This window comes from Nelumbo nucifera, chromosome 3 (assembly GCF_055504915.1).
Source record: "Nelumbo nucifera cultivar China Antique chromosome 3, China Antique-T2T, whole genome shotgun sequence".
Classification (NCBI taxonomy): Eukaryota; Viridiplantae; Streptophyta; class Magnoliopsida; order Proteales; family Nelumbonaceae; genus Nelumbo; species Nelumbo nucifera.
Genome location: NC_142651.1, coordinates 1,883,821 through 1,908,474, shown reverse-complemented (window position 1 = coordinate 1,908,474; position 24,654 = coordinate 1,883,821). Strand labels below are relative to the sequence as shown.

The following is a 24,654-nucleotide window of genomic DNA, read 5'->3' as shown; positions in this document are numbered from 1 at the left end:
AAAATTAATTAAAGACCCATAATCATTTTGGTTAATAGTCAGGTCTAGACCCCATAGACCTGATTATATTGAAAATTATATTTGTTTATTTAAATTTTAAAATTTGATAATATAATCTTAATAAAAATGGTAGAAAAATTAAAATTATTTATATGTTAATACATTAAACAATTTTAACTAATATTGTATTATGAAATTTACTATTTCAAACATAAAATATGATGGAAATATAAGAGAATTGCAAAAAAAATCTTGTATATATTTAATAAAATAATTTGTTCTAGGTCTGAATCAGTTTAGAACAGGGAAGAACTAAAACCAATATAATTATTAATTATGAAACTAAAACCGTTATAATTAGTTCAGTTGGTTTGGGTCCATCAGATAGATCATAAATACAAGATTGTCCATGTTTGAAGAATAAATAACTAAGAGATCTTTATATAATAATTTATTTGTTAAATCAAAAGCTTCCCTTTAACTTGTTTTGTCTTCTTTTTGGTACTGATTAGTAAAATTTGAAGGTAATAAAATTTGGGTTAAAAGAACAAATGGTTAGAGGAGCTGCTCTTAGTTTAGTAGATGAGATCTATTAAACGAGTTCCACAATACTTGTATCGATACAGGAACTACCTACAGTTTGTATAAAAGTAAAGTAAGTAACGAGAATAGAAATCAAAATCAGATTGATTCAAACGCGGTTGAGATTTAAAAAAAAAAAAAAAAAGGAGAATGGGATGTGAGATGTGGGGTTCACAGTTCACTCCACTAGCAGTCTATAAAAAGTATAAATGAGGATTTAAATACAAGCCGTGAATTTGCATGATATGTCACGTGATATTGGGTGAGTGTGACTAATGCGGTCGGTTCATACGAGGACAAAGTTGTGACATGGACCGGAAGATGAGATCCCCCAAACCAAATATGTAATTTAAAGGTCCCCCCAATCCCAATATCCTATCCAGATTAAAGCCCGACCCTATCTTCCTACTACACTTAATAGGACATGTGCTTAGTTCTTTGGATCTCATCCCAAAGAAAAAAAAAAAGAAAAGAAAAGAAAAGCAGGCCACATTTATGGAGTTCAGATCCCCTACGGCATGGTCTGATCTAATCTGATCGTTGGGAGGGAAAAATCCTTAGGCTTCGAATCAATGAATGGCATCTTTCACATTTCTATACGTCCTTGTCAAGCCAATGCGCAATGCCCTTCTGGTCCCCTTCCAAGCTTGTTTAGTGGAAGATGACACTTCTTTCGACATGTGTCAAATATACATAATCACAGTTGTCTATGTGTGTACTTATATCGTTCAATGGTCTCTTATATATTTGTCAGTTTCATTTTTTTTTCGAAATTCAGTTCATGTCAAAATTGTTGATTTTGAGGCTCTATTTGTTCCAATACATGAAGCGCAGAAGATTTGAGATCGGAAGTGCAACAATTCTCTTATGGGTGGTTTAGGAGTATCCACCATCTACTTTGGACATTAAAATAAAACTTTGATTGCAAGTTTGTTACTGGAATAACATCAATAATAATTGCTTTTCACAAATATGATGGTATGGACATAGACCCATGTTTATTACAAAGGGCGGAAAAAGGGAAAAAATAAAACGAACCCAGGTCTAGCAGTGTCGTAATGCCGATATTAACGGTTGTAACTGCTGTTTTGGAAAACCATGTAATACAAATCCATCCATGATGTTGGACACCTTATTGGAAAAGTTTGTATTGAATGCCCACCTAGACTTAAATCTTCAAATTTAGTATTAAATGATCAAATCTTCACTTTTAGTCTTTTAATTGTGATAGACCTGTTCACAGGCCGGGCTCAGGCTGAGATTTTGCCAAATTTTGAATTGGCCCAACCCAAAACCCAAGTCTTGAGCAACGTAAAATATTATTTGCAAGTTCTAAATAGGGCAGCCCAGTACATGAGGCTCCCACCAATGTGGGGTCTGTGGAGAGATAGATGCATGCACCTTTACCCCCTGCACACAAAGATTGTTTATAAGATTTGAACTCTGGTCACAATGGAGCAACCCAATCGTTGTGCCAAGATTTGTGGGTTCTTCTTATTTGGTGTTTCAACACTTGAATGTCAGATTATTATTATTTCCATTTAGTGAAGTATTGCAAGCCAAAAGAACAGTTTTGCAAGTCAAATGGTCAATTAATTAGGATGAAATCGAGTAAATATTAAAAAATAACAATAATTAAGAAAAATAAGTAGGCTTGGAAAGGGTAAACATTACTGTAAAAGCGTGTTCTGTTAATGTTGGAGGAATTATGTTGTTCGGACAAAACAGACGTAAGATTTTGTTTCTAGACCATTCCATAAGCAGTTTTCTAGCCAATTGTTGATCTCTACATTTGATCTCGAGCCTCTTTATTTGAGTGAGGCTGAGCGACCATCTGAACTAGTGGGTCATGAATTAAATATGAAAATTATTTGCATATCCCACATCAAGAGAGTGTTGAATTGAACTGAATCATAAATTGTAAGTTTATTATATAAATTTATCACAACATAAAAAAATAAATAAATATACTAAGACCCCATTTGGTTGAGTGGAATCAGAATCCCATTCCCATTCCTGCTGGAATGGCATTCCCCCATTTGAGGGAATAGCCATTACAATTCTGATTCCGAAAGGTTTTGATTCCGGTTCTGACTGCAAACCAAACGGACCCTAAAACTTTCAATAAATAGGAGTACAATTATCCATTTTCAACTCTCACTTCTATGATTTATCTTGTAAGTAAATGCTAACATGCAGTGATTAGTTACTAAATCCACATATTTGATATTTTTTTCTAAAGGATTAAAACAATTCTGATAAACCTATAATCAAGTTGCCTCTATTGAATGCCTTTGAATCACCACCACCACTATCATCATCATCATCATCTAAGCCTTCTCCCAACCATATGGGGCCAGTTATATAAATCTTGTTTCGCCATTCTATTATGTTAATGCCATAGCTTATGTTGTTTCTAGAGAACTCCCAATTATATGGGACCAGCTTTATTTTCAATCTTGAAGCTATACAAAAACTACCCAGCATGCTTTTAACTTCATGGCAAGCATCCAGGTTAGCCTCCAGAAGAAGCAGACAGTCATCCGCAGACATCAGATGAGATACACCTGGGCCCCCTAATTTAATGCTGAATGGCCACTACTAAATGATGGACATTGAAATCGAATTTTATCGGATTGGACTCATTTTCTTTAGCGGATTGGCCTCGAATTGGACCACTAAATAATGGCAACCAGGCCAACCACGCAATCTTGGGGTTGTTAATTAATCATTTTTAAATGTTATGTTTTCCCCATCTTCAGATGACGGGATAGTCCAGACTCCAGATTCTGTGGAGAAAAGAGGATGGAAATATACAACCTCCATGCGGCATACTAGAATGAAGCAAGGACGAATGTGGAAAGCAATGTATTGAACCAAATCTTATATGACTGATCATCCAAGGCCCAAGTTATCAATTATTATCATCCCCATTCCCGAAGATAAGGAGAAAATTGGGGGAGCAGATGATGTTTCCCTAGGGGATATACGGGGTGCTGAAAGCATAATTCCTGCAATCTAAGGAATCGGTGCACTTATTATTCTAACCAGTGCTGTGCCAAAGATGAAGCCTCGTTATTTATCAAAAAAAAAAGATGAAGCCTCGTTTGACCCAAGAAAAGGTGGGAGGCCCGAGTTCTATTTTGAAAATGAAGCCTATCCTGAGCAGGTCGACTCGGTTGGGCAGAAGAATCAAATAGATGCAGCCAAATCTGTAGGACAGGAGTGAAGCAGATTGTTTTGGTTGGGTCTATGGGTGGAACAAATCCCAATCATCCCTTTAACAGTATTAAGAATGGGAATATACCGATATGGAAGAGAAAGACTCGAGCAATATCTGGCTGATTCTGGAATACCGTACACAATAATCAGGGCTGGAGATTTACAAGATACAGATGGGTGTTTTTGGGAGTTACTTGTTGGGAAGGATGATGAGCTTCATCAGACTGAAACTATAACCATTGCCAGGGCAGACGTAGCTGAAGTCTGCTCTCAGACGTTGGAGTTTGAAGAATCCAAGTTCAAGGCATTTGATGTGGCCTCAAAGCCCGAGGGAACTGATACTCCAACAAAAGATTTCAAGGCTCGCTTCTCTCAATTTTCTACTCGTTTCTGAGATATGGTGTCCTGATAATCAGTCTGGAGCTTACACCAGTCATTGGTAGCAACAGTGGAAAATTACTGTATTTGCAGGTTTCTAGCAAATCCCTGAGTTTCAAGAAGGTTTAATGCGTTTTGAGATCACTCATTACCCAAGGCCCCATTTTGTGTATCATCCAGCACCGTTTCTTATTAATGTCGATGGCTATATCATCCATTGAACCAACACCATGCCGAACCTGATGATTTGACAACTAAATTGGCACGGATTTACCTGGCGACAAAGAAATCAAACACATTTTCCTAGAACAGAGCCTAGGAATATAGGTAACGCTGGGGAGGGCAGCCCTGATAGTGGGCTCCTAATGGTGCGCCAGTATAGAGAGGAATCTGGACGTTATAATGCCTTGGTGGAGTTCAATACTCACTTCCCAGTCCCGTCTCTCTCAGCCTATGCCTTCATATCTCGTATCACACCATCAGCTATGATACAGTGACAAACTAGACATGCCTTGTGGGTAAAGCTGGTATAGGTTCTCTGCCAATACCTACAAAAGTAATGTTGCATATCAATACCTTATTTTGTATCCAAAGTTCTTAGGACAATCCCCTTATGATGGTGATGTTGTACTAGAAGGGCATAAGAAAGACAGGACCTTCCTCTCATGTGATCAAATCAAAATGTCATATAAAACAATTGCCTGAAAACCATCTACAGTTGAAGCTCCACTTAACTCAGGTTTAATGCCAACCATTTGGAGATGGCCACAAGAATCTAGTCCTGCCATTCTTCTCTATCAAGAGCCATGTTTTCTTTTCTCTTTGCTTTGTTCTTTTAGAGCCTTCTACTTATACCAATTCACTCCTCACTGATGCAGTCATTGGTTACCCATACACATGATCAAAGCAAGTTGACTCTCCCTCATCTTGTCATTAATTGGAGCCACTCCTAACTCCTCTTTAATGCACTTCTAATTCTGTCCTTTCTGGTCTTGCCACTCATCCATCCCAACTTCTCAGCTATGTTCTTTCCATGTTGATTCTTGATTGCCCAGCTCTCTGTCCAATATGGTAATGCTAGTCTTGTAATTAATTCATGGAACTTTCCTTTGATCATATAAAACAATTGCCTGAAAACCATCTACAGTTGAAGCTCCACTTAACTCAGGTTTAATGCCAACCATTTGGAGATGGCCACAAGAATCTAGTCCTGCCATTCTTCTCTATCAAGAGCCATGTTTTCTTTTCTCTTTGCTTTGTTCTTTTAGAGCCTTCTACTTATACCAATTCACTCCTCACTGATGCAGTCATTGGTTACCCATACACATGATCAAAGCAAGTTGACTCTCCCTCATCTTGTCATTAATTGGAGCCACTCCTAACTCCTCTTTAATGCACTTCTAATTCTGTCCTTTCTGGTCTTGCCACTCATCCATCCCAACTTCTCAGCTATGTTCTTTCCATGTTGATTCTTGATTGCCCAGCTCTCTGTCCAATATGGTAATGCTAGTCTTGTAATTAATTCATGGAACTTTCCTTTCAGTATCGTTGTTGTATTCTGGTCACACATCACTCTGTATGCACCACTCAACTTCAACCACCCTGCTCTTAACAATTGCAGCCATTAACCCTAATTTTGTTCTGACACAATAGGATTACGTGTCTATCATTTCCTCTCATTTTTTAATTTTTGTGGTAGGTGGGTGGGAGGGTATCTAGAAGGCAAGCCAATCATCTCAAAAGACTAAATCATCAAAAATAATTGGGAGGTAAACAAATTTGTAAATAAGAATATCTAGCCATAAAGTTACAAGTACAGATTGACCCCATCTACCTATGGAGTCAAAATGAGAAATTTGACACAGTTTACAAAAACATAGTGCACCATTACTGATAGACTGAAACAAAATGAGATTCAGACCATGGTAATCCATATGGTAAATTTGAATAACACCAGTGGCCTAAACATCTATAAGTTCATGGTCTGCACCATCTAATTACTAAAAAAAGATGGAAACAACCTGCATCCAAATGCATATACCGGGTTAATTTCACCAGCTTTCAACCGTACCATGTGCCCATGTCTGACATCTGACTCATCCATGACTATCAACTCATATTACCTATAGTTTCACTGTAATTGCATCACACTTAATGACTCAAGTGGATGATCCATACCTGAAGCTTGAGCAACTGAGCACAACAAATCAAAATGCACTCATTAACACATCAAATAGAGTGGGTGCATTGTGACAAGGAGCAGAGCTTACTTTTTAACAATCAATAAAAATCCACCATAATCTGATACCATGAGAATCAAGGACTGACATTGTGTGGATCAATGACTATGACTGGGCATGAGAAGCAATTGACCTTTCTTTGGAAATGTATGCTCAATCATCCTTTGATTCATGTGAAATGGAACTTCATGCTGAATTTTTAAACCTGATGAACAGCACAGTAAATTCTTCATGGAAAGTTCTGACAAAGGAATCACATGGCAAACCTAATAAATATTGAAACCGGAGAATCTCTCAAGTCCCTAGGTTTTATGCAATTAGACTAATGGTGAAACTTGGATTATGGGTGGATGTGCCTTTTTTTGGGGCTCATTTGCTCTACTTGGATTTTTTTCTCTTTTTCTGGATACCACCTTTTTATTAATTTTTAGTCACATGTCCTGTTAAATCTATCATATGAAACCTTGCATCATATAAACAAATACTCCTATCTAAATTTTAACCATTAAGGATCAACATGAAGAAAGAGTAAAACATATCAACAAAGGATGACATGAAAAAATATAAACTTCTCAGTTACTCCAAAAATGAAACTAAATTAGAAGAAATTTCAGTCATCTTAACACTGAATAAATCCCAAGAATCATAAAATCAATCTAGCTCCTTCTGAACCTTGATCCCCATTGTGTTAGCAGTTCCAATAATTGATTTGCAAATTGCTTCCAATGACATATACTGACAATAAGGGTCTGACTGTTTCACCTTAGCAATCTCATAAATGTGTTTCAGAGTTATTGTTGAAGCAATGACATGGCCAGGACGGCTACTACCAGACTCAATTCCTGCTGCCTTTTTAAGGTACCAGGTCACTGAAGGAGACTTAACAGTAAACTCAAAAGTGTTGTCTTTGAAAGCTGTGATAGTGACGGCCATAGGAATATCAGGCTTGTACTTCTGGGTTCGAGCATTGAAGTCCTTGCAGAAAGCCATTAAGTTGAGCCGGTACTGACCCAGAGCTGGGCCAACAGGAGGTGCTGGTCGGGCTGCACCAGCTGGAACAGTGAGCCGAATAGTCGCTGCCACTGGACGGCGGGTCAATATTTCTTTTAGAGAAGACATAGATGAGGGGATTGCCGTCTGCAACAGAGGGTATTGGTTCAGAAAGTAAGCTCATAAATACGAAATACTGACAATTTCTTTTACTAGTCTTATATGAATTGACTGCCAATACCGCCACACGTTTCAAACATTAACCGAAATGTCCAAAACTGCCAATACAACCAATCTATTTATTTGAACTACAGATGAATTGACTAAACGTATTCAGGAGAAGGCCCCATGGTGCATGCTATTCATTGATGATGCTAGTATTAATTGATGAAATCAAAGAAGGATTAAATGGAAAATTAGATTCATGGACAAATTCCTTAGAAACAAGAGGTTTTGAAATAAGTAGGACTAATTCAAAATACATGCAATATAAATTTAATAATGATAGGAGTAGAAATCAGGATATACTTAGGACCTGTTTCATTACCTTGGTTTGATAATCCATAACGAGGGTGAGATTGAGGGTGTTGCCTATGAAATTAGGGCAGAATGGGCTAAATGGAGGGGTGCATCCAAAATTTTATGTGATAGGATAATACCAATTACGATAAAAGGAAATTTTTATAAAATGGTTAAAAGGCCAGCATGCTGTATAGAACAAAGTCTTGGAAAATCAAGAAACAACATGTCTAAAACAATAAGTCATAAGTGTCGTGGAAATGTATGTGTGGGAAACTAGAAAGGATAGGGTTGGAACTTAGAAACAAACCTATTTAAAGGAACCCAGGAACAGCTCCAATAGGCAAAAAAATGAGGGAAAGTAGACTAAGATGGTTTGGCACATGTAGAGAAGACCTTCTACAGAACTAGTAAGAAAAAGGTGATCTATTATATGTTTTAAGGGGCTAGAAGAACTAAGGTCAGGCCAAAAGGGACATGGGTTGAAATAGTGAGAAATGATTTAAGGACCAACAATTGTAAAATGGATATGGTACTGAACAGGACAGAATGGTGGAATAGGATTCATGTAGCTGACACCATAACCCATAAAATGCAAACTCGAAACTTCTTGCAAAATGGAAATGTTTTACTATTAATCATACCAATAAAAAAAGTTTTCATAAATCAAACTCTTGAATAAAAAATCTGAACTCCAAGCCCTATTTTGGAGTAGTTCAAATTAAGCTCGATTTTACAAATGCAGATATGCTTAGGTCACATTTGGGAGTGCTTTTCTCCTAAATGGACTTCTACAAAACCAGCTTTTTGAAAAAGCGATCGTTTAAAAAGTGCTTTTTAAGTGTTTAGGAAGGTGCTTTTTCCACCTGCTTTTTGTGCAAAAAATCCCTTATGCAATATTGTTTGGCCATTAGAAAGCAGAAAAGGGCTTATCTGTACTACAATTTCCACCATGTCCTTGCCTTAGCAATTAAGATGGGTTTCCACTTAGCAATTTACAGAAATTATACTTACATAAGAAAATTACATGTATAATATGTTAAAACCACTAACAACACTTTGGCTTTGGAATTTGGAATGAACATCACCATAAGAGTATCAAGATTGGTCATAGTATTTAACAACAAAATTGTTAACTTTTAATAAAACTTAGTTAACCTTTCTTAAAAAAAAAAGAAAATCATTTAGTTCAAATTCCAGCAAACTATACTAGGTTGATCTCAGTGTGGTTTTTAAGAGACAAGTGATGCATAGTTATTGCCTGTCTTCTATGTTGTTTATTTTTTATCCTTAATCTCATGTTCCCAATGACTTCCTATATTTTATCAATGAAAGGGCAGTGGGACCACAAATTTAGCTAAACAGAGCCACAAAAGGAAGCACAAACAACTCCTTTCACTAAGCTAGCACTGAGTCACTGACCCAACAGATCTAGGTCATTTTCTGAATGAACTGGAACCACACCCCTGGCACGGCTGGTGTGATTGAAGTCTTCTAAATGTGTACTTGTGTTTAACAGTATTCTTCTATACTTTAATGTGTCAATATCCACAAGCATTAGGTTTCACAAAGAATTTTTGGTTTTGTTGCAGATTAATTTTCCACATTACCCCTAGGCTTAAATATTGAAATGAATTATTACCCAAAAAATAGAAAAGAAATGCATTTAGCTTTGAAAAAAAAAATCCTAAAGCAAGAAAATCAGGACTGTTGATCATTCAAATCAAGGCTTTAAAAGGCAGAGGTGAGGTGGTTGAGTGTCAATGGGGCAAGGTGTAGACCTCAAGCTCTATGTTTAATTTTTTAGTTTTTATACATATATAAATACAAATATACAATACACAAGGTATTTACAAAATATGTAAATGTGTGTATGTTTATATATATATAATTTATTTCTTTTTATAGCCAATCTACATATTTTTTTACTGTATATATTCTTTTTAATATGAATATTATGCTTTTGAATCTTTATTTTATATTTTGTTTCATATTTATAAGTTTTTCTATCTAAATTAGATAATCTATACATACTAAAACTTCTGTGATATTTTATGCATTAAGAATACAATCAATTTGTTTCATATCAATTTTTTATATGTACTTTCAAATATATCGTTTTAAGCAGACCCCTAATCTCTTTCTCTCTCTTCTCCTAAAAGGAAGCACATAAGTCCTTCAAAATCCCAACTTCTAAGTTATAATAACTAAATTGTGTGAAACATGAAAAGCCAGCCTTTCTCTTCCAAATCTGAATGAGGGGAGAAAGTCCAAAACAGTAGCAACATTGAGACACATGAATCCATCTAGCCCCTATTCCCAACCTTCTTTTACAAAGTACAAGAGCAATCTTATAGGTCTTTGCTTTCTCGTCATAGGGACCTTCTCCCTCCCTCCCTCTCTTCTTCACCATATGATCTTTGATAATCATATTTAACAGTTTCTAAGCTAAGAAATATAGACCAGTTTCTCAATTATCATCAGTGCATGCAAACGAGAAAGGAATTAATTTTAAGTAGAGTCATTCATCAAATCAAATAAAAAAAAAGAATCTAATAAATAATAACACTAATAATGGCAATGGTAAATCAAATCTGCAATGTCCACCATCACCCGTTATCCACCACCATTGTACTAATCACAAAACAAGGATAAAAATAAGAAAATAACCAAATAAATGAATAAATAATTCCACCCAAGGAGGGGGAGAGAGAGAAAGGGAACAATGAAAGAGATCTAATAGCAGGAGAGCAGCGGTGAACAATCTGCCCATGGTATGGGCAGATGCACCTACCGTAACTCGATTCAACAGTTGTAAAGTGACTTTCTTTTTGGGTAATCAACCATAACAAAGAGCAATTTTGAGGAAAAAAATCCTGTTTCAAATTAAAGAAGAAGAAGAAGACGTAAAGCACTCACTTGTTCTTCGGCTGTAACCAGTCACCAGCAGGTGGCAGTTATCTCCTTTGGTTAGGATTTATATTCCGCGGGCAGCAGAAGTTCCAGACCACTTCTAGCTTTCAGAGTTGAGAAGAGATTAACTCCATTTGGATAACTCTTGCTTTTGAGCTTTGGGCTATGAAAAAATAAAAAAAGAATCAAAAAGCTTTCATGTTGTATTGGCTACAAACTTGTTACATATCAGACCTGATTGGGTTAGTCGGTAGTTGTGCTCTAAAGGAAGATGAGGGAGTTGGGGTTCAGCCTCATTTGAACTCGGATCTGAATGTTTGGGATAACCATCAAACACAACTTGAAATAATTTAGGGCAAAATCACAGAGATTAACAAGTGATTTTGGGTTCAGCCTCATTCCAAGCTGTGTTTGGGTTCAGCTTCATTCAAATCATTACAATGCTAAAGATTGAAAGGTTGGATTTATGGCAAAATCACAGAGATTCGAGAGAGTCACACCAAATAAATGATTTAGGGCAAAATGAAATTCAAAAAACCAATATTTAACCAACCTGGACGCAGTTCCGACTCAAAGTCGAGAAACCCCAACCTGAAACAGAGGAAAACATATATTAAGGTTGATCCGCAGAACAAAACGATAAAGAAAAAACGAAAATGTTGATCAATCGAGGATGGGTAAATGAACAAAAAAGGGGGATCATATATTACCTGGTTGACTAGAGAGCAGTAGATTTCCGCCGCTAGTACAGTGAGCAGATGAAGGAGAATAACAGAATGAAACAGTGAAAAAAACGAAAATAAAAAACTGTTGGATCGATTGCTCAGTAAGGCTGCGTTTGGAAGGAGTGTAAATGCAAATTTGCAGTGTATAAAATTGCATTTCACCGGTTCAGAAAAATGTAAAACAGTTTGTTTTTGCATGCTTGACTTACGCTCTTCATGTTTGGCACGAGATACAAAACAAAGGTGTGTGCTTTTGCTACCATTTGGATACTTAACCGATGTAAAAAATACTTTGTAGACTTGTGTCACCCGGTTTTGAAAATTAATTGACCATTTGGTGTCAACCGGTGTACTTGACTATTTACTCACATGAAGCCCACAATCTCTCACCTGCTTTTCTCACATGAAGCCCACCAACCGGTGTTCATTGATTGATCAGCCACAATCTCTCATCTGTCCTACATGCAGATGAGACATCTGCATCTTTTGCCACATATGCAGAGGCCAGCTATATAATAATAAATATTAAGCTGGTCATTGGCCCAATGACCAGTTTATATCCCAATTTGTATGAATATCACTGAAATTTATTGAAATTGCACAGAAAATTCACTGAATTTTCACATAAAAATTCATTGAAATTTCACATAAAAATTCATTGGAATTTCACATAGAAAATGTACTGAAATTCCACAAAAAAAACTACAGAAATTCCACAAAAATATTCACTGAAATTTCCACAGCCAACTGAAACATATTGTATTTTCCTTGCCACACAGCCAACTGAATTTTATTCCAACAGCTAGTTAAGTTCACATCAGAGCTAGTTAAGTTCACATTTCTGAATCTTATATTTTGTAAATGGTATATACACAACAATAACCCTATAAAATAATACAAAATAAGAAAACAAACATTCTTATTAGGCAACTTCCTAATATCCTTACAGACAAAAAGGATTTCATGATCAATATTAGACTCCTCCCCTGTTACGCTCTGAATTAGTGAAGGCTATTATTAGACTCAAAACAAACATTCTTCAAGTCTTGTGAAATTGCAAATCTCAGTGCTTCCAAAAAGGCTTTAGCTTCAGTAACTAGAGGGGAGGCTTTCATCCCAACCAGATGTTTACCTCCCTTTGTACTTATTGTACTTCCACGAACCAGTACTGTATTTCTTCAGCCACCCCACTACATTCCTTCTAATTTTTCTCTAAAGTCATTTTTCTAAACAAAGGGTTCGTCATCTCAATTCAAATGTTGCAACATCTATATATTTATCTAGCATATTTTCCAAGTTAATCCAAACACCAGAAAAATTAGGAAAATGATTCAATTTCCCTTTGAATATTGTTTTCCAAGTTTATCATTCATTTTCTTTTGTTTTATGTGCAAAACAAACACAGATCAGATTCATAGTAAACATGAAGAATTCAGATGATTGAAAGGCAGGTAAGTTTAGTGAGATGGTAAAATCTCAGATGATAAGCTTGAAAGTGTAGGTTCATGTCTGAGAGTAGCCACTTCATACAAAAGTTGTCAGAGGTTAATAACATCATCCTCTCCCAAGACCATGGATAGCTAGGACCAGGGCTGGGTAATATAGCCTTGTTTAGCCACAAAAATCTTGTTTCCATATGTCAACTGAAATGAGTTATTAATTAAGACATTAGCACAAAAACTGTGGGAATTTATGATTGATAGGACCTGCTTACTGCAGATGTCTTTCCACCTTTGCAATCATGGAGACCAAGGTCTTTTTTTTAATGACTTTTGTTAGAATGGGCTATTCCGATTCCATCTGGAATGGCATTCCCCCATTTGAATGAATTGCTATTCTCTGCCCCTCCCTTGGGAATGAAATCCCATTCCTGCTGATTTCAATTCCCATTCCAATTCCTGTCTGAACCAACCTATTCCAACTGGAATGGCATTCCCCCATTTGAATGAATTGCTATTCTCTGCCCCTCCCTTGGGAATGAAATCCCATTCCTGCTGATTTCAATTCCCATTCGCATTCCTGTCTGAACCAAACAGACTATGAGAATGGATCATTCTGATACAAATTTGGGAGGATTTTGATTCTAATTCCGATTGCAAACTAAACAGACTTTTAGTACTTCATCTCAGAAACATATAGCCAATATTATGCAACAAAAATGGGTTCAATTATTCTACAATAGAAGGAATGACATTTGATAAAAGAAGGAAAAGGACACTTTTGTCTTATATGGAATGTTTTAAAGTAAAAACATAGAGTTGGTCCAAAGCTAAAAAAGAAAATTGAGATGAGAACAAGTAGCTGAACAACCTCCACTTTAGCCATCCATATGCCTTGAAGTTTGTGAAATCTAGGAATTTGCAGTGGAATATCTATCCAAATGGTTACTCTTTCTTTAACTTCATTGCTTTTCTATCAGTAATGATTACATTTTATTTATTATCAAGGGGAACCCCTGTTATGTAGTCAAGACTAAAAGCATGGGAATAAAATAGCTAAATGAACTGAACAAACTTAGAAGGAGAAAGTATATAAAAGAATTCAAAGTACAACAATGAGGTAAGGCATCTCCCCAATCTACTTCTTTCTAAAGAATCAGCTAAGGTACTAGACTATTAGTAGATCTTGTTTTCAATGTGTTTTCTGAATTTACAAAAATAACTTTTCACCTTACTTTCTATTAACAAAATTTCATCAGGTTGGGAAAGGGTATTATGGAAGCTCTACATGAATGACAATTTTAAAATTTACAAAGGCTTTCTAAATTTGAGAAGTTGATCCAAGAGAATAAAATGATATTTTCAAGGTTCTCCTATGTGATGTTATCAGAGTGAATAAGAAAACAGAATAACTACAACATTGTAATAGAATGGCAGGAGGTATCTTTTCTGTTGCAGACTTTTTCAATCCACCAAAAATGGTGGCAGTGGATACCACCATTTGAAAACAGAATTCCTAGTTCCAATAGCCAACTTTTTTTGTTGAATCTAAAACAGTTAGATCAGCTTTTAAACATCCAAATTTTCTAGCAGCAATGAAAGAAAAGTTACAGATTTTAAATGATTAATCTACTTAGACATGGTTCCTTGTACTTTCTGGCATGAATACTGTTGGTAGTGTATGTATGCCAAAATGAAATTGAAAGTATATGAGTCATTAGAGGACCTTAAAGCATGTATTTTTGCTAATTGGTTTAACCAAGTGCAAGATGTCGACTTCTAAAAAACTTTCAACCCTGCTTTATGCACAAATGATATAGCTAGTTCTGACAATTGCTTTCATTCTCAAATGGGAAATCTAACAATTTAGACATAAAAAAGATGCACATCTTCATAGATTTCTCAAGGAGCTAGTGTACATGTGGGAAAAAAAACATCAGGCTTTCAAGATGCAAAATATTGCATTATGTTTGCAAATGCCAAACATATATAAAAACTCCAAATCTTGGTTTCACAGATTTTCTACTCATTTGTTATATGTAAGCTAGTTAGACTTCTTTTGTAATTTACATGATGTTGTTCATTTTATACTATCCCCTAAATGTACCATTCTTCTATAACTCTGTGTAAATGGCATTGTATTAACTATAAGTAACTCTACTTCCAAGAATTTTGCATGGTATTGGCATAAAGTTTGCAAAAAAAAACTGCAGGACAAAATACACTGAGTTAGACTATCATTTTGTACAAGAAAAATGTGGGAGTTGGATATCTTGTTACTCATTGTGTCCCTCAAGGCAACTTAGTCACATCCATAGTGAAAGGGGAATTTTTATTTATTTATTTTTTTTTTTTTTTTGCGGGGGGGTGGGGGGTATTTCTGGGTTGGGTGGGGGGGGGGGGGGGGGGGGGGGGCGGCCCATTCCCTGCTCCATCTCAGGTGATATACAAGATCAATTCGATGCACGACAAGGTTAGACTACAATTCCTCTCCATATCACTCATCAACTTGAGGACGAATTGATGATACGAAGAAGATTTCAACCAGTGTGAACAGATCCTAACCCAAAAATGTAATTGAGGACGAATTGATGATATGAAGAAGATTTCAACCAGTGTGAACAGATGATGGGTCTAGGAGACATGAGCCAGTAATATGTCAATAGGGTATGCAATTAGTGTTTGAAAGAAATCAGGTACAGGAGAAATCTTGCAGCAGTATTTGAAAATGAAAATCAGGTACAGGAGAAATTTTACTTTCACTTTTACGTTCTAAAAACGATGATGGTCAGGAGCTTTGAACAAGAGAAAAACTAAATAAAAGAACAAAATAACACTACATCAATATCTGTTCAGTAAATCGGATGGAGAAATGAAAAGGTTCGTTGTTCTCTCACCAGCTTAAACGCAGACTTCAACAGAGAAGAGGTTCGTTGTTCAGATCTCAACGCTAAACGCTGACGCTCGGACTTCTCAAGGCTGTTGGTGGATGTTTCGAACTCCTCAGATCTCAAATCTGAGAATAATAGTCGTTGCTCAGATCTCAGAGTGCCGTGCCGGTGGAAGAGCGTAAACTCCTCTTCTATTTCCCTCGATGAAATAGGGCGTGATTTTTTAGTTCGAAAAAAGCATGTAGTTTTCCACCGCTAAATCGATGTAAATCATCGGGTGTTTGCAAATTTTCATCGATAAGACGATAATAGAGGTTTTTTTACACTGTTTTCAAACACATTCAATTCTGAACCGGAGTACAATAATGCACTTAACCGGAATTTATACTCCTTCCAAACGCAGCCTAATGAAAAATACGAAAGAAGAAAATAAGAAACCAGAAGATACATTACCAGATTAATTGGCAAAGGAGAAAGTTCGGCCGCTGGTTGCAGAAGTTAGTAGAGAAGAAACCCTCGATTGGCAAAACCCTGCGTTTTTACATTCGAAGGGCATAAATGGAATTTTAAAACATAAATGAGATAGTTTTGGAAGAAAAATATTCTAATAACATTAAAAGAAGGCTGGACATTTGGGATTATCCAAACACTTATTTTGGGTTTATTTCCCACACACAAACCCAAAATAATTATTTTAAGCATTTATTTTTAAATACTTCCAAACTTGGAGTAAGGGATGTTCGGTCTGTGCGTTCAATACGAAATTCTTACAAGCCTTAAACCCTAATCGTTTTCATCTATTTGGACATTTTAAACCCTCTTACAGAAGTTATTTCCCTGAAAAATAGATGCATAAATACCCAACCCTGATTCTGCATCTGTATTTGCAATGGTCAAATTGACTTCGAGCTCTAGCCATCTAACGCATGTTTGACAGTGCTTAAAAATTAGTGTTTATTCAAAATAAATTCTTATTTGAGTTATTAAATACTTGGGAAATAAGTTTAAAATAAGTATTTATTTTAAAAGTAAGGGTTCATTTTTTAAGCCCAAATTTTTAGTTTTTTTTAGTGCTTATACAATAAGCACTTATTCAATTTTTTTCTTCCAAAATTATCCCTAGTTGAATTTTAAAGTACCACATAAAATTATCCATATTTAAATTTTATAAAAGTACTTTTACAAAAGCATGAAAGTACTTTCATAAAAGCACTTTTGTGAAAGTAATTTTATAAATAAAGTGCTTTTATAAAAGTGATTTTGTAAAAGTATTTTTATAAAAGTACTTTCATAAAAGAAAATAATTTAATAAGTGCTTTCAAAGGGTATATTTTGAAAATTTGAAAGAAAATGAAGGACAAAATAGTCACAATTGCTTATTTAAGTGCTTATTAGAGAAAAAGACTACCAAACGCCCAATATAAAAAAGGGGTAAAATATAAAAACCTCCCTTGAAGTTTCTTACAATTATAAAAACCTCTCCTATAATTTCACTTTAATACCTCCCTTGAATTTTTAAAGAATTCGACAAAAACCTCCCTTCCATCACTAACTCAGACGGAATTGCCCTTGCTTCCCCTTCCTCTTGTCACTGAACGAGGGAACAACAAGAAATCCTTCCCCCAATCTCCCCTCATTGGTTTTTGTCCTTGATTTCTTCTTTCTCCATCTATCTTCTTCGTCCCCATTGTCCCTCCTCTCTTCCTTCAAGCCAGAGTAACTGAAAGGCACTGTTCATCTTCTTCACATCGGCATTGAACAGTTTCGGCAACTAGCAACTGCGACCTCCTCAAATCTCTCTCTTTCTCTCTACTCTTCCCTTCCCTCTCCTAACAATTAATCAGGGGCACTCTTGTAATTTTAATGGTTTTTTCGTCTGAGTTAGTGACGGAAGGGAGGTTTTTGTAGAGTTCTTTAAAAGTTTAGGGGAGGATTTAATAAAGTGAAACTATAGGGGAGGTTCTTATGATTGTTAAAAACTTTAGAGGAGGTTTTTGTATTTTACCCTAAAATAAGTGCTTGAAAATGTTGGGTGCCAAATTCAAATAAGTGCTTATTTGAATAAGCACTTATTTTTAACTTAAGCACTCCCAAACATGGCCTATTCAAAAATGACATTGTCAGAATTTGAATTACCTACCACTTTTTTTTTGGGGGGGGGGGTTAATAACAATTCATTAAAGGGCCAGAAACGACCAAGAAAACAACAACAGGAAATGAAAGAAAACAACACAGAGGGAAACAACATGAAAACAACCCCGAACAAACAAACAAAGACAAAAAAAAAACTAAGCATCATTCTAGGCTCATAGTAAAAAATAGAGGACAAACATCTAGCAATTGCTAACTAGCATCTAAACCGATTAGTTAGTCCAAATTTTGTTGCAGCATGAGCTACAACATTTGCTTCTCTAAGGCACTTGCGGAATTTAAAAGTTTTGCCAACCGACAAAGCTTTAATGTCTTCCCAGAAGACTATCGACTAAAATAGAGCAAATTCAAAAATCACTGAATTCATATCATTCTCAATCACCCAGATGCACACACACACACAAAAAAAAAAACCTACTTCCAAAAGGGCTTTTGCTTCAACCACAAGGGGAGAATATGCAATAAACTAACCAAAACCAGATCCCCAAACATATCCATCTGCATCTCAAACCACAAAACCAAAAGAAGTCCTCTGCATGTTGCAAAAACCTCCATTAGTGTTTATCTTTATCCATCCTTGATATGGAGGGGCCCAAAAAGACTGGGTCACCTTTTTAGCTTTTGAACAATTTCCCAATTTCTGAAGCCAGAATTGAGATTTCTTCACTATTGACCTACGAATAGCAAATAAAATAGTACAGAGATTTACTTCATTATTTTCAAAAACAAAGGTATTATTATCTTTCCAAATTTCCCATAAAGCAATAGAAATGTTCGCGATTTGGGCCAAGTTATTTTTCTCAAGAGATGTAATGTTGTTTTTGAACCACTTCTCAGAGCCACTAAGGTTTCTTGTAAATTCTGGATTTACTCCCATGCCTGAACCAAGCCACACACATCTGGCCTTATCACACAACAACAAGGTGTGTAGAATCAATTATGGTTATTTTTATATCTATCACAGAAGTTAGAGGAAACAATGTCTCTTGAAAAAGGTTTTCTCTAGTTGGCACAACATTGAGCATACATTTCCAAAGAAAATTTTTTATTTTTGGCTTTATAGGAAAATCCCATATTTGTTTCCAAACATTTATGTCCATAGCAAATGAGGAGGGGATATGTTGATCCCCTTTCTGAATTTGAAGGGCTAGGAAATAGGATGATTTGGCAAAAAACTTGCCATTCTTGCTCCTCACCCAAATTAGTTTATTCTCCCACGGTAAGTGAGAGAGGTCAATTTCCATAATTTTTTGAGCTACAGGTGGGAGGAACATATTCAAAATTTTCCTTCTATTCCTACATCTATTTTCATGGTCAATGAGATCCTCAACCATAAGATTTTGATCCCCTTCATTCTTGGGTCCCATTGGCCTAAAACTTTCTAGTTTGAGAATCCAAGGGTCCTCCCAAACTCTCACCTTGTCTCCTTTGCTAACTTTTCACATAATACCCCTTTTAAGGATATTCCTTCCTTCCAAAACACTTCTCCAACCCCATGAGGGTTTACTTCTCACTTTTGTTTGTATCTTGCAGGAAATGGGTATTTGGGAAGTATTTTGACTTTGGAATCTTTGACCGAAGACTACTTACATCTTAACAGAGTCTCTAGGCTAATTTTGCTAGTAGAGCTAGATTGAAAGAGTGAGGGTCTCTGAAGTCAAGACCCCCATTTGATTTGTTTTTACAAATTTGGCTCCATTGAGTCCATTTTACTTTCTTTTGTCCTTCCTTATCTCCCCACCAAAATTTCCTTTGGGCTTTTGAGATAGAATTGCAAGCCTCTTTTGGAATTAGAAAGTTTGACATAAAATAGGTTGGAAGGGTTGTAAGGACCGACTTTAGAAGGACCTCCTTCCCAATTGAATTAAGGAAATATTCTTTCCAGCTTTTTGCCTTATTTTCCACTCTCTCAGTAAGATAAGCAAACACCTGGCTTTTCTTCTTGCCAATTAGTGGGTATGCTCCTAGATAAATTGAAGGTTTTTCCACTTTTTTAATATGGAGACAACAAGAAATCATCTTTTTTAATATAGGATGCAAATTTGGACTAAAGAAGACTTCAAATTTATTGTAGTTCACCTGTTGTCTTGAGGCCCTTTCATAGATGGAAATGACATACAGAAGAGTACCTGCTTTTCTAAAATCCGCTTTTAAGAACATGTAACTATCATCTGCAAAAAATAAATGGGATATAATTGGAGCTTGTCTACATATTTTAATCTCAATCAACTCATTTGTGCCTAATTTTTTATTTAAGATGGAAGAGAAGATATCTGAGCAAATTAAAAATAGATAGGGAGAAAAAGGGTTCTCCTTGCCTTAGACCCTGATGGGGATAGATTTTCTTTGATGGGGAGCCATTCACAAGGATCTAGTAGGTCACTAAAGTGACACATGTCGTTACCCATTGGATCCATTTTTCACTAAAACCTAACTTTTTCATAGTATTTTCCAAGAAAACCCATTCAACCCTATCATAGGCTTTACTCATGTCAAGCTTGATAGCCATGATGCCTCCCTTAGCTTTAGATGTTTTCATGTGGTGCATTACCTCATGAGCTATAAGAATGTTATTAGAGATAGCTCTGTTTGGAATGAAAGCACTTTGGTTTTTGGAAATTAAACCGTTTAAGAGAGGTTTCAGTCCATTGGTCTGAATCTTTGCTATTATTTTATAATCTGTATTGCATAAGCTTATTGGCCTAAAATGAGAGACCTTTTCAGGGTTATTTACTTTAGGAATAAGAGTTATGTAAGTATTGTTTAAGTCATTGTTTAGAACTCCTTCCTTAAAAAACTTTTGGATTTTTTGGATTACATCATCCTTAACCACTTCCCAATATTTTTGGAAAAATAAGTTTGGGAACCCATATGGACCCAAAGCTTTTTTAGATGCCATCTTAAATTATCTACCACCTTAGGTGTTTTAAAAAGAGCATGAGTTTCACCCAAAACTGGAGAAAAGACAACATCCTTGACACCTACAACCCACAAAAAGTTTTATTGGGCGAGACAAAAGCACCATCAACATTCCATTTTAAAACACCCCAATCTGGTGGCATCCAAAAAGATTGAGGTCCTCCTGGACCCCTAAGTTAGGGGCCCTAACTTTGGAAGTTGGAACAGTTTTCCAACTAAAATGTCTCAAACCCGTTGACATCATTAAGCACCATATTAAGGATTAGTCATAGTTTTAGTGGGGTTCTTTTTGAGGAAAGAAGAAAAGTGAATTGGATTGGGTGGGATCATATCAGTAGAAACAAGCTGAATGGGGGGTTGGAATTCAGAGATCCCTTGGATTTTAACAAGGCTCTCCTAGAAAAATTGGCTTGGAGAGTGGCAAAAAGAGAGGATAGGCTGTGGGTCAGTATCATTAAAGGAAAATATGTTAAAAATAAATCATTCTTAAATTATTTTCTTCCTTCCTCAGGTTCGTGGGGATGGTAGAGTATCCTTAAAGGGAGGGAGCTGCTCTTGGATAGGGTTTGTTGGGCTGTTGGCAATGGGAACAATATAAAGATTTGGAGGGACCCTTGTGTTATGGGTTTTCCAGGTTGTAGGATTCAAGAACCGAGAGATGGTGATGAGAATATTAGGATAGTTAGGGATTTGATCGACCAAGACACAAGGTCTTGGAAGGAGGGGCTGATAAGGAGTTAATTTCTTACCTTAGTGGCAGAAAAAATCCTAGCTATCAATCTTTCTCATTTTGAACGGGAGGATAAGTTGCTTTGGTTACTAGTCTTCACAACCAAATCTACTTATTTCTTAACAAGACAACAGTCTTCCTATTTCCCCCCCGGAGGAACTCAGTAGAAGAAAAGAACATGTGGGCCATGCTTTGAAGTCTACCTATTCCCCCCAAAACTAAATCTTTTGTTTGGAAGGCTGCTCTGAATGCTCTACCAATTAGGAAAAATTTATTTAGACGGCATATTATTGATTTTGAAATATGCCCGCTGTGCCAAGAAAATTTTGAAACAACATTCCATGCTCAGTGCTTCTGTTCTTTTGCGAGCATGTGCTGGTTTGGAAGTGCTTTGAGTATGAGGTTCCCTTCCCATAGTGGAGAGTTGAATTTTGAAGACTAGTTGTTGCAGTGGTTCAAATTCTACTCTTCTCGAGAAGAAAAGGAAGAGAGAATTGTTGTCTTATTCGGCCCTATTGCTATGGAATGTATGGATCAAGCATAATGATTATGTTTTTAATGATATTAATCCAATCCCCTCCTTAATTATTAACAGGGTGCAGAGGCTGTGGCGGAATCTTCAGGTTCAGGAAGTTACTTCATCACCAACACAACTCCCCTCTAGAGGAGCTAGTAGTGGGGCATCTAGGTGAACACGCCCGAATCAAGATTAATGTTGATGTTGGCCTCTTAGGTCCATCTCATGCTAGGTTTGGTGTTATTGTTCGTGACAGTTATGGGGGATGTTTTGCAATTAAATATGGTCGGATTAAGGCCGATTCAGTAGTCTAAGCCGAGGCGTTGGCATGTTTTGAAGGCCTTCTATTAGCTAAATCTCTAGATTTTGATCATGTAATTTTGGAAAGCGATAACAAGGTTTTGGTTAATTGTTTTTTGAAGGAGTTTGTGCCTCAGGTGTATTTCTTTTCATGTTCTAGAATGTCTTTGACTTTGCCTCATAAATATCTATCCTTTTGCTCACTCTGGAAGAAAGTCAAACAGTGTAGCTCATGTTTTGGCCAAAAAAGTCGTAACCTCCAAAGGTTTTTTGGTAGCTGATTTTCCAAGCTAGGTTTTGGCCCTCTTACAAGTGGACTCTCTTGATGCTGCTTAAGTTTTTGTTGAGTGTTGTTTTCTTTTGTTTCTATGGTTGTAGTTCTTTATTATGTTTTTGAGTTGTTTCGCCTTTAATGAAAATCTTTGTTTCTACCAAAAGAAAATAAAATACATTTGTATCCTTTTAGATTATCCTCAAAGTGACTTCAATGTTTTAAAAATCAATACGAAAATAGAACCGCTTTTGCCTCATTTTCGATTAGTGATTCTATTGTCTAGGTTAAATGCTTTGACCTGTGATAGCATAAATAATAATTATTCAAAGAGATTCTGATAAATTGATATCAGTTCTTATCATGATTTCTAATTTTGGAGAAATCAGAAAAAAAGAATGATGTTTGAGCAAAAGTGGCAAGTAGGACAATCTTGCCAGTTTCACAAAATGTCAATTTCTTGTGCTCCAAGATGCATCGTACCTTGTAAAACATTGTTTTAACACAAAATTAAAATTTTGAAATCTTCATGTCATAGAACATACTACGCCACCAAAGTATTTTTTTTATATGTTTTGAAGGGCTACACAATGGGGGTAGCCAATCCCCTAACTAGGTGGGAATCGATTCCAAGTCTTTGCTTCGACCAATACGAGACCTTACCAACTAAATGGTTGGGACCTTGCCTATGCCACCGAAGTATATAACATTGTCGTATGTTCCTAACAAGTTCAAACATACCATGATGGGTCTCATAGCTTAGAATGCACCACACTTTTTAACATCACAATATAGATTACCGACCACACCTTTATTAGAAAAAAATAGCTAGAGAAATAAGTATTTATTTTAGCTAAATAAATAACAAGTGTCCTATTAGGGGTATGCCTTACGAATAAGTGGTTTGATAAATAAATATTTATTTTATAAGTAATTATTTTTAAGTACTTATTTAAATAAGTACTTAATGAGGGTATTTTCCTAAGCCATTTATACTTATTTTAAGTATTTATTTAGGTTACAATGTTTGGTGAGCCACTTAACCAATACATACTTGTTTTTGAAAAAAAAATGACAATTATAACCCTAACTTAACAAATATAACCATTTTAATGAAAAAGACAATTATAGCCCTCATAAAACACATGGACCCACTGATGAGAATGAAAATTATCATATTTTTATCCCTTAATATGTAGTATTTTATACTTATTTAGTGCCTAAATGGACTTATTATTCTTATATTTCGATTTAGGACACGAAAGGAGGCGTTAAGTGGAAAACAAGGCTAATCGGGTAATTCTGGACAATTTCTGCGCCGCATGGTAATTTGGACATAACTCTCCCATCCGGACTCCAATTGAGATGATTCAAGATGCGTTGGAAAGATAAAAAAAATTATACAACTTTAATGTTTTGAGTTTTGATAGATACAGACTGAATCGAGGTCAAAATTAGGCCCGAATTATCTGCAACCGCACTGCTGACGTGTTGGAGCAATTCCTTAGCCTGCAAGTTTTCATCCGGGAATTCACCACTCCCCCACTTACACGAGAACAGGGTTTTATCTGAAGAGAATGATATAAAAAGAGGAGAAAAAGAGGAGATAGGGGTTCAAACCCCTGAAAGAAAATTGAAGAAGAAAGCTGCTAGGGAGAGGAGGAGGCTGCTGAATGCGAATTGAAGGATAATCACAGTCCTCTTTGGTTCTACAGTTTGGTAACCTAGATTCAATTAGGGTTATTGAGGTTTCTCTATTGAATCTTTCTTCTTTCTTCCTTTTTATGTCATGATCAGCTTTAATCCTGTTTTGTGATTAAACTTAGGCAGATCCGATTGAGTATGATTTGTTCTTGGGATTCTTGAT

The 24,654-nt window shown here is 36.0% G+C and overlaps 1 protein-coding gene and 1 pseudogene across 6 annotated transcripts; one reads left to right on the top strand and one right to left on the bottom strand.

Moving 5' to 3' along the window:
• The first annotated feature begins 2,604 nt into the window (after window positions 1-2,604).
• Window positions 2,605-6,626, top strand: LOC148800897 (uncharacterized protein At2g37660, chloroplastic pseudogene; annotated as a pseudogene).
• Window positions 6,627-6,886: 260 nt separating this feature from the next.
• MRPL11 (mitochondrial ribosomal protein L11) lies at window positions 6,887-16,506 on the bottom strand. 6 transcript variants are annotated; one of them, XM_010252240.3, is made up of 6 exons: window positions 16,353-16,506; window positions 15,906-16,024; window positions 11,555-11,586; window positions 11,398-11,435; window positions 10,851-11,007; window positions 6,887-7,559 (listed from the first exon to the last, which is right to left on the bottom strand). In XM_010252240.3, exon 6 carries the CDS (start codon window positions 7,539-7,541, stop codon window positions 7,074-7,076), a length of 468 nt encoding a protein of 155 aa, XP_010250542.1. In that variant the 5' UTR covers window positions 7,542-7,559; window positions 10,851-11,007; window positions 11,398-11,435; window positions 11,555-11,586; window positions 15,906-16,024; window positions 16,353-16,506; the 3' UTR covers window positions 6,887-7,073. The 6 variants fall into 6 exon arrangements, with proteins under 6 accessions (XP_010250542.1, XP_088757813.1, XP_010250538.1 ...); XM_088901687.1 differs by lacking the exon at window positions 11,555-11,586; XM_010252236.3 differs by lacking the exon at window positions 15,906-16,024 and having other exon boundaries at window positions 16,353-16,479.
• Window positions 16,507-24,654: the final 8,148 nt, after the last annotated feature.

What these genes read in the sequence shown, in the direction of transcription:
- MRPL11 (XM_010252240.3), bottom strand. Translation starts at nt 7,541, where the DNA reads ATGTCTTCTCTAAAAGAAATATTGACCCGCCGTCCAGTGGCAGCGACT.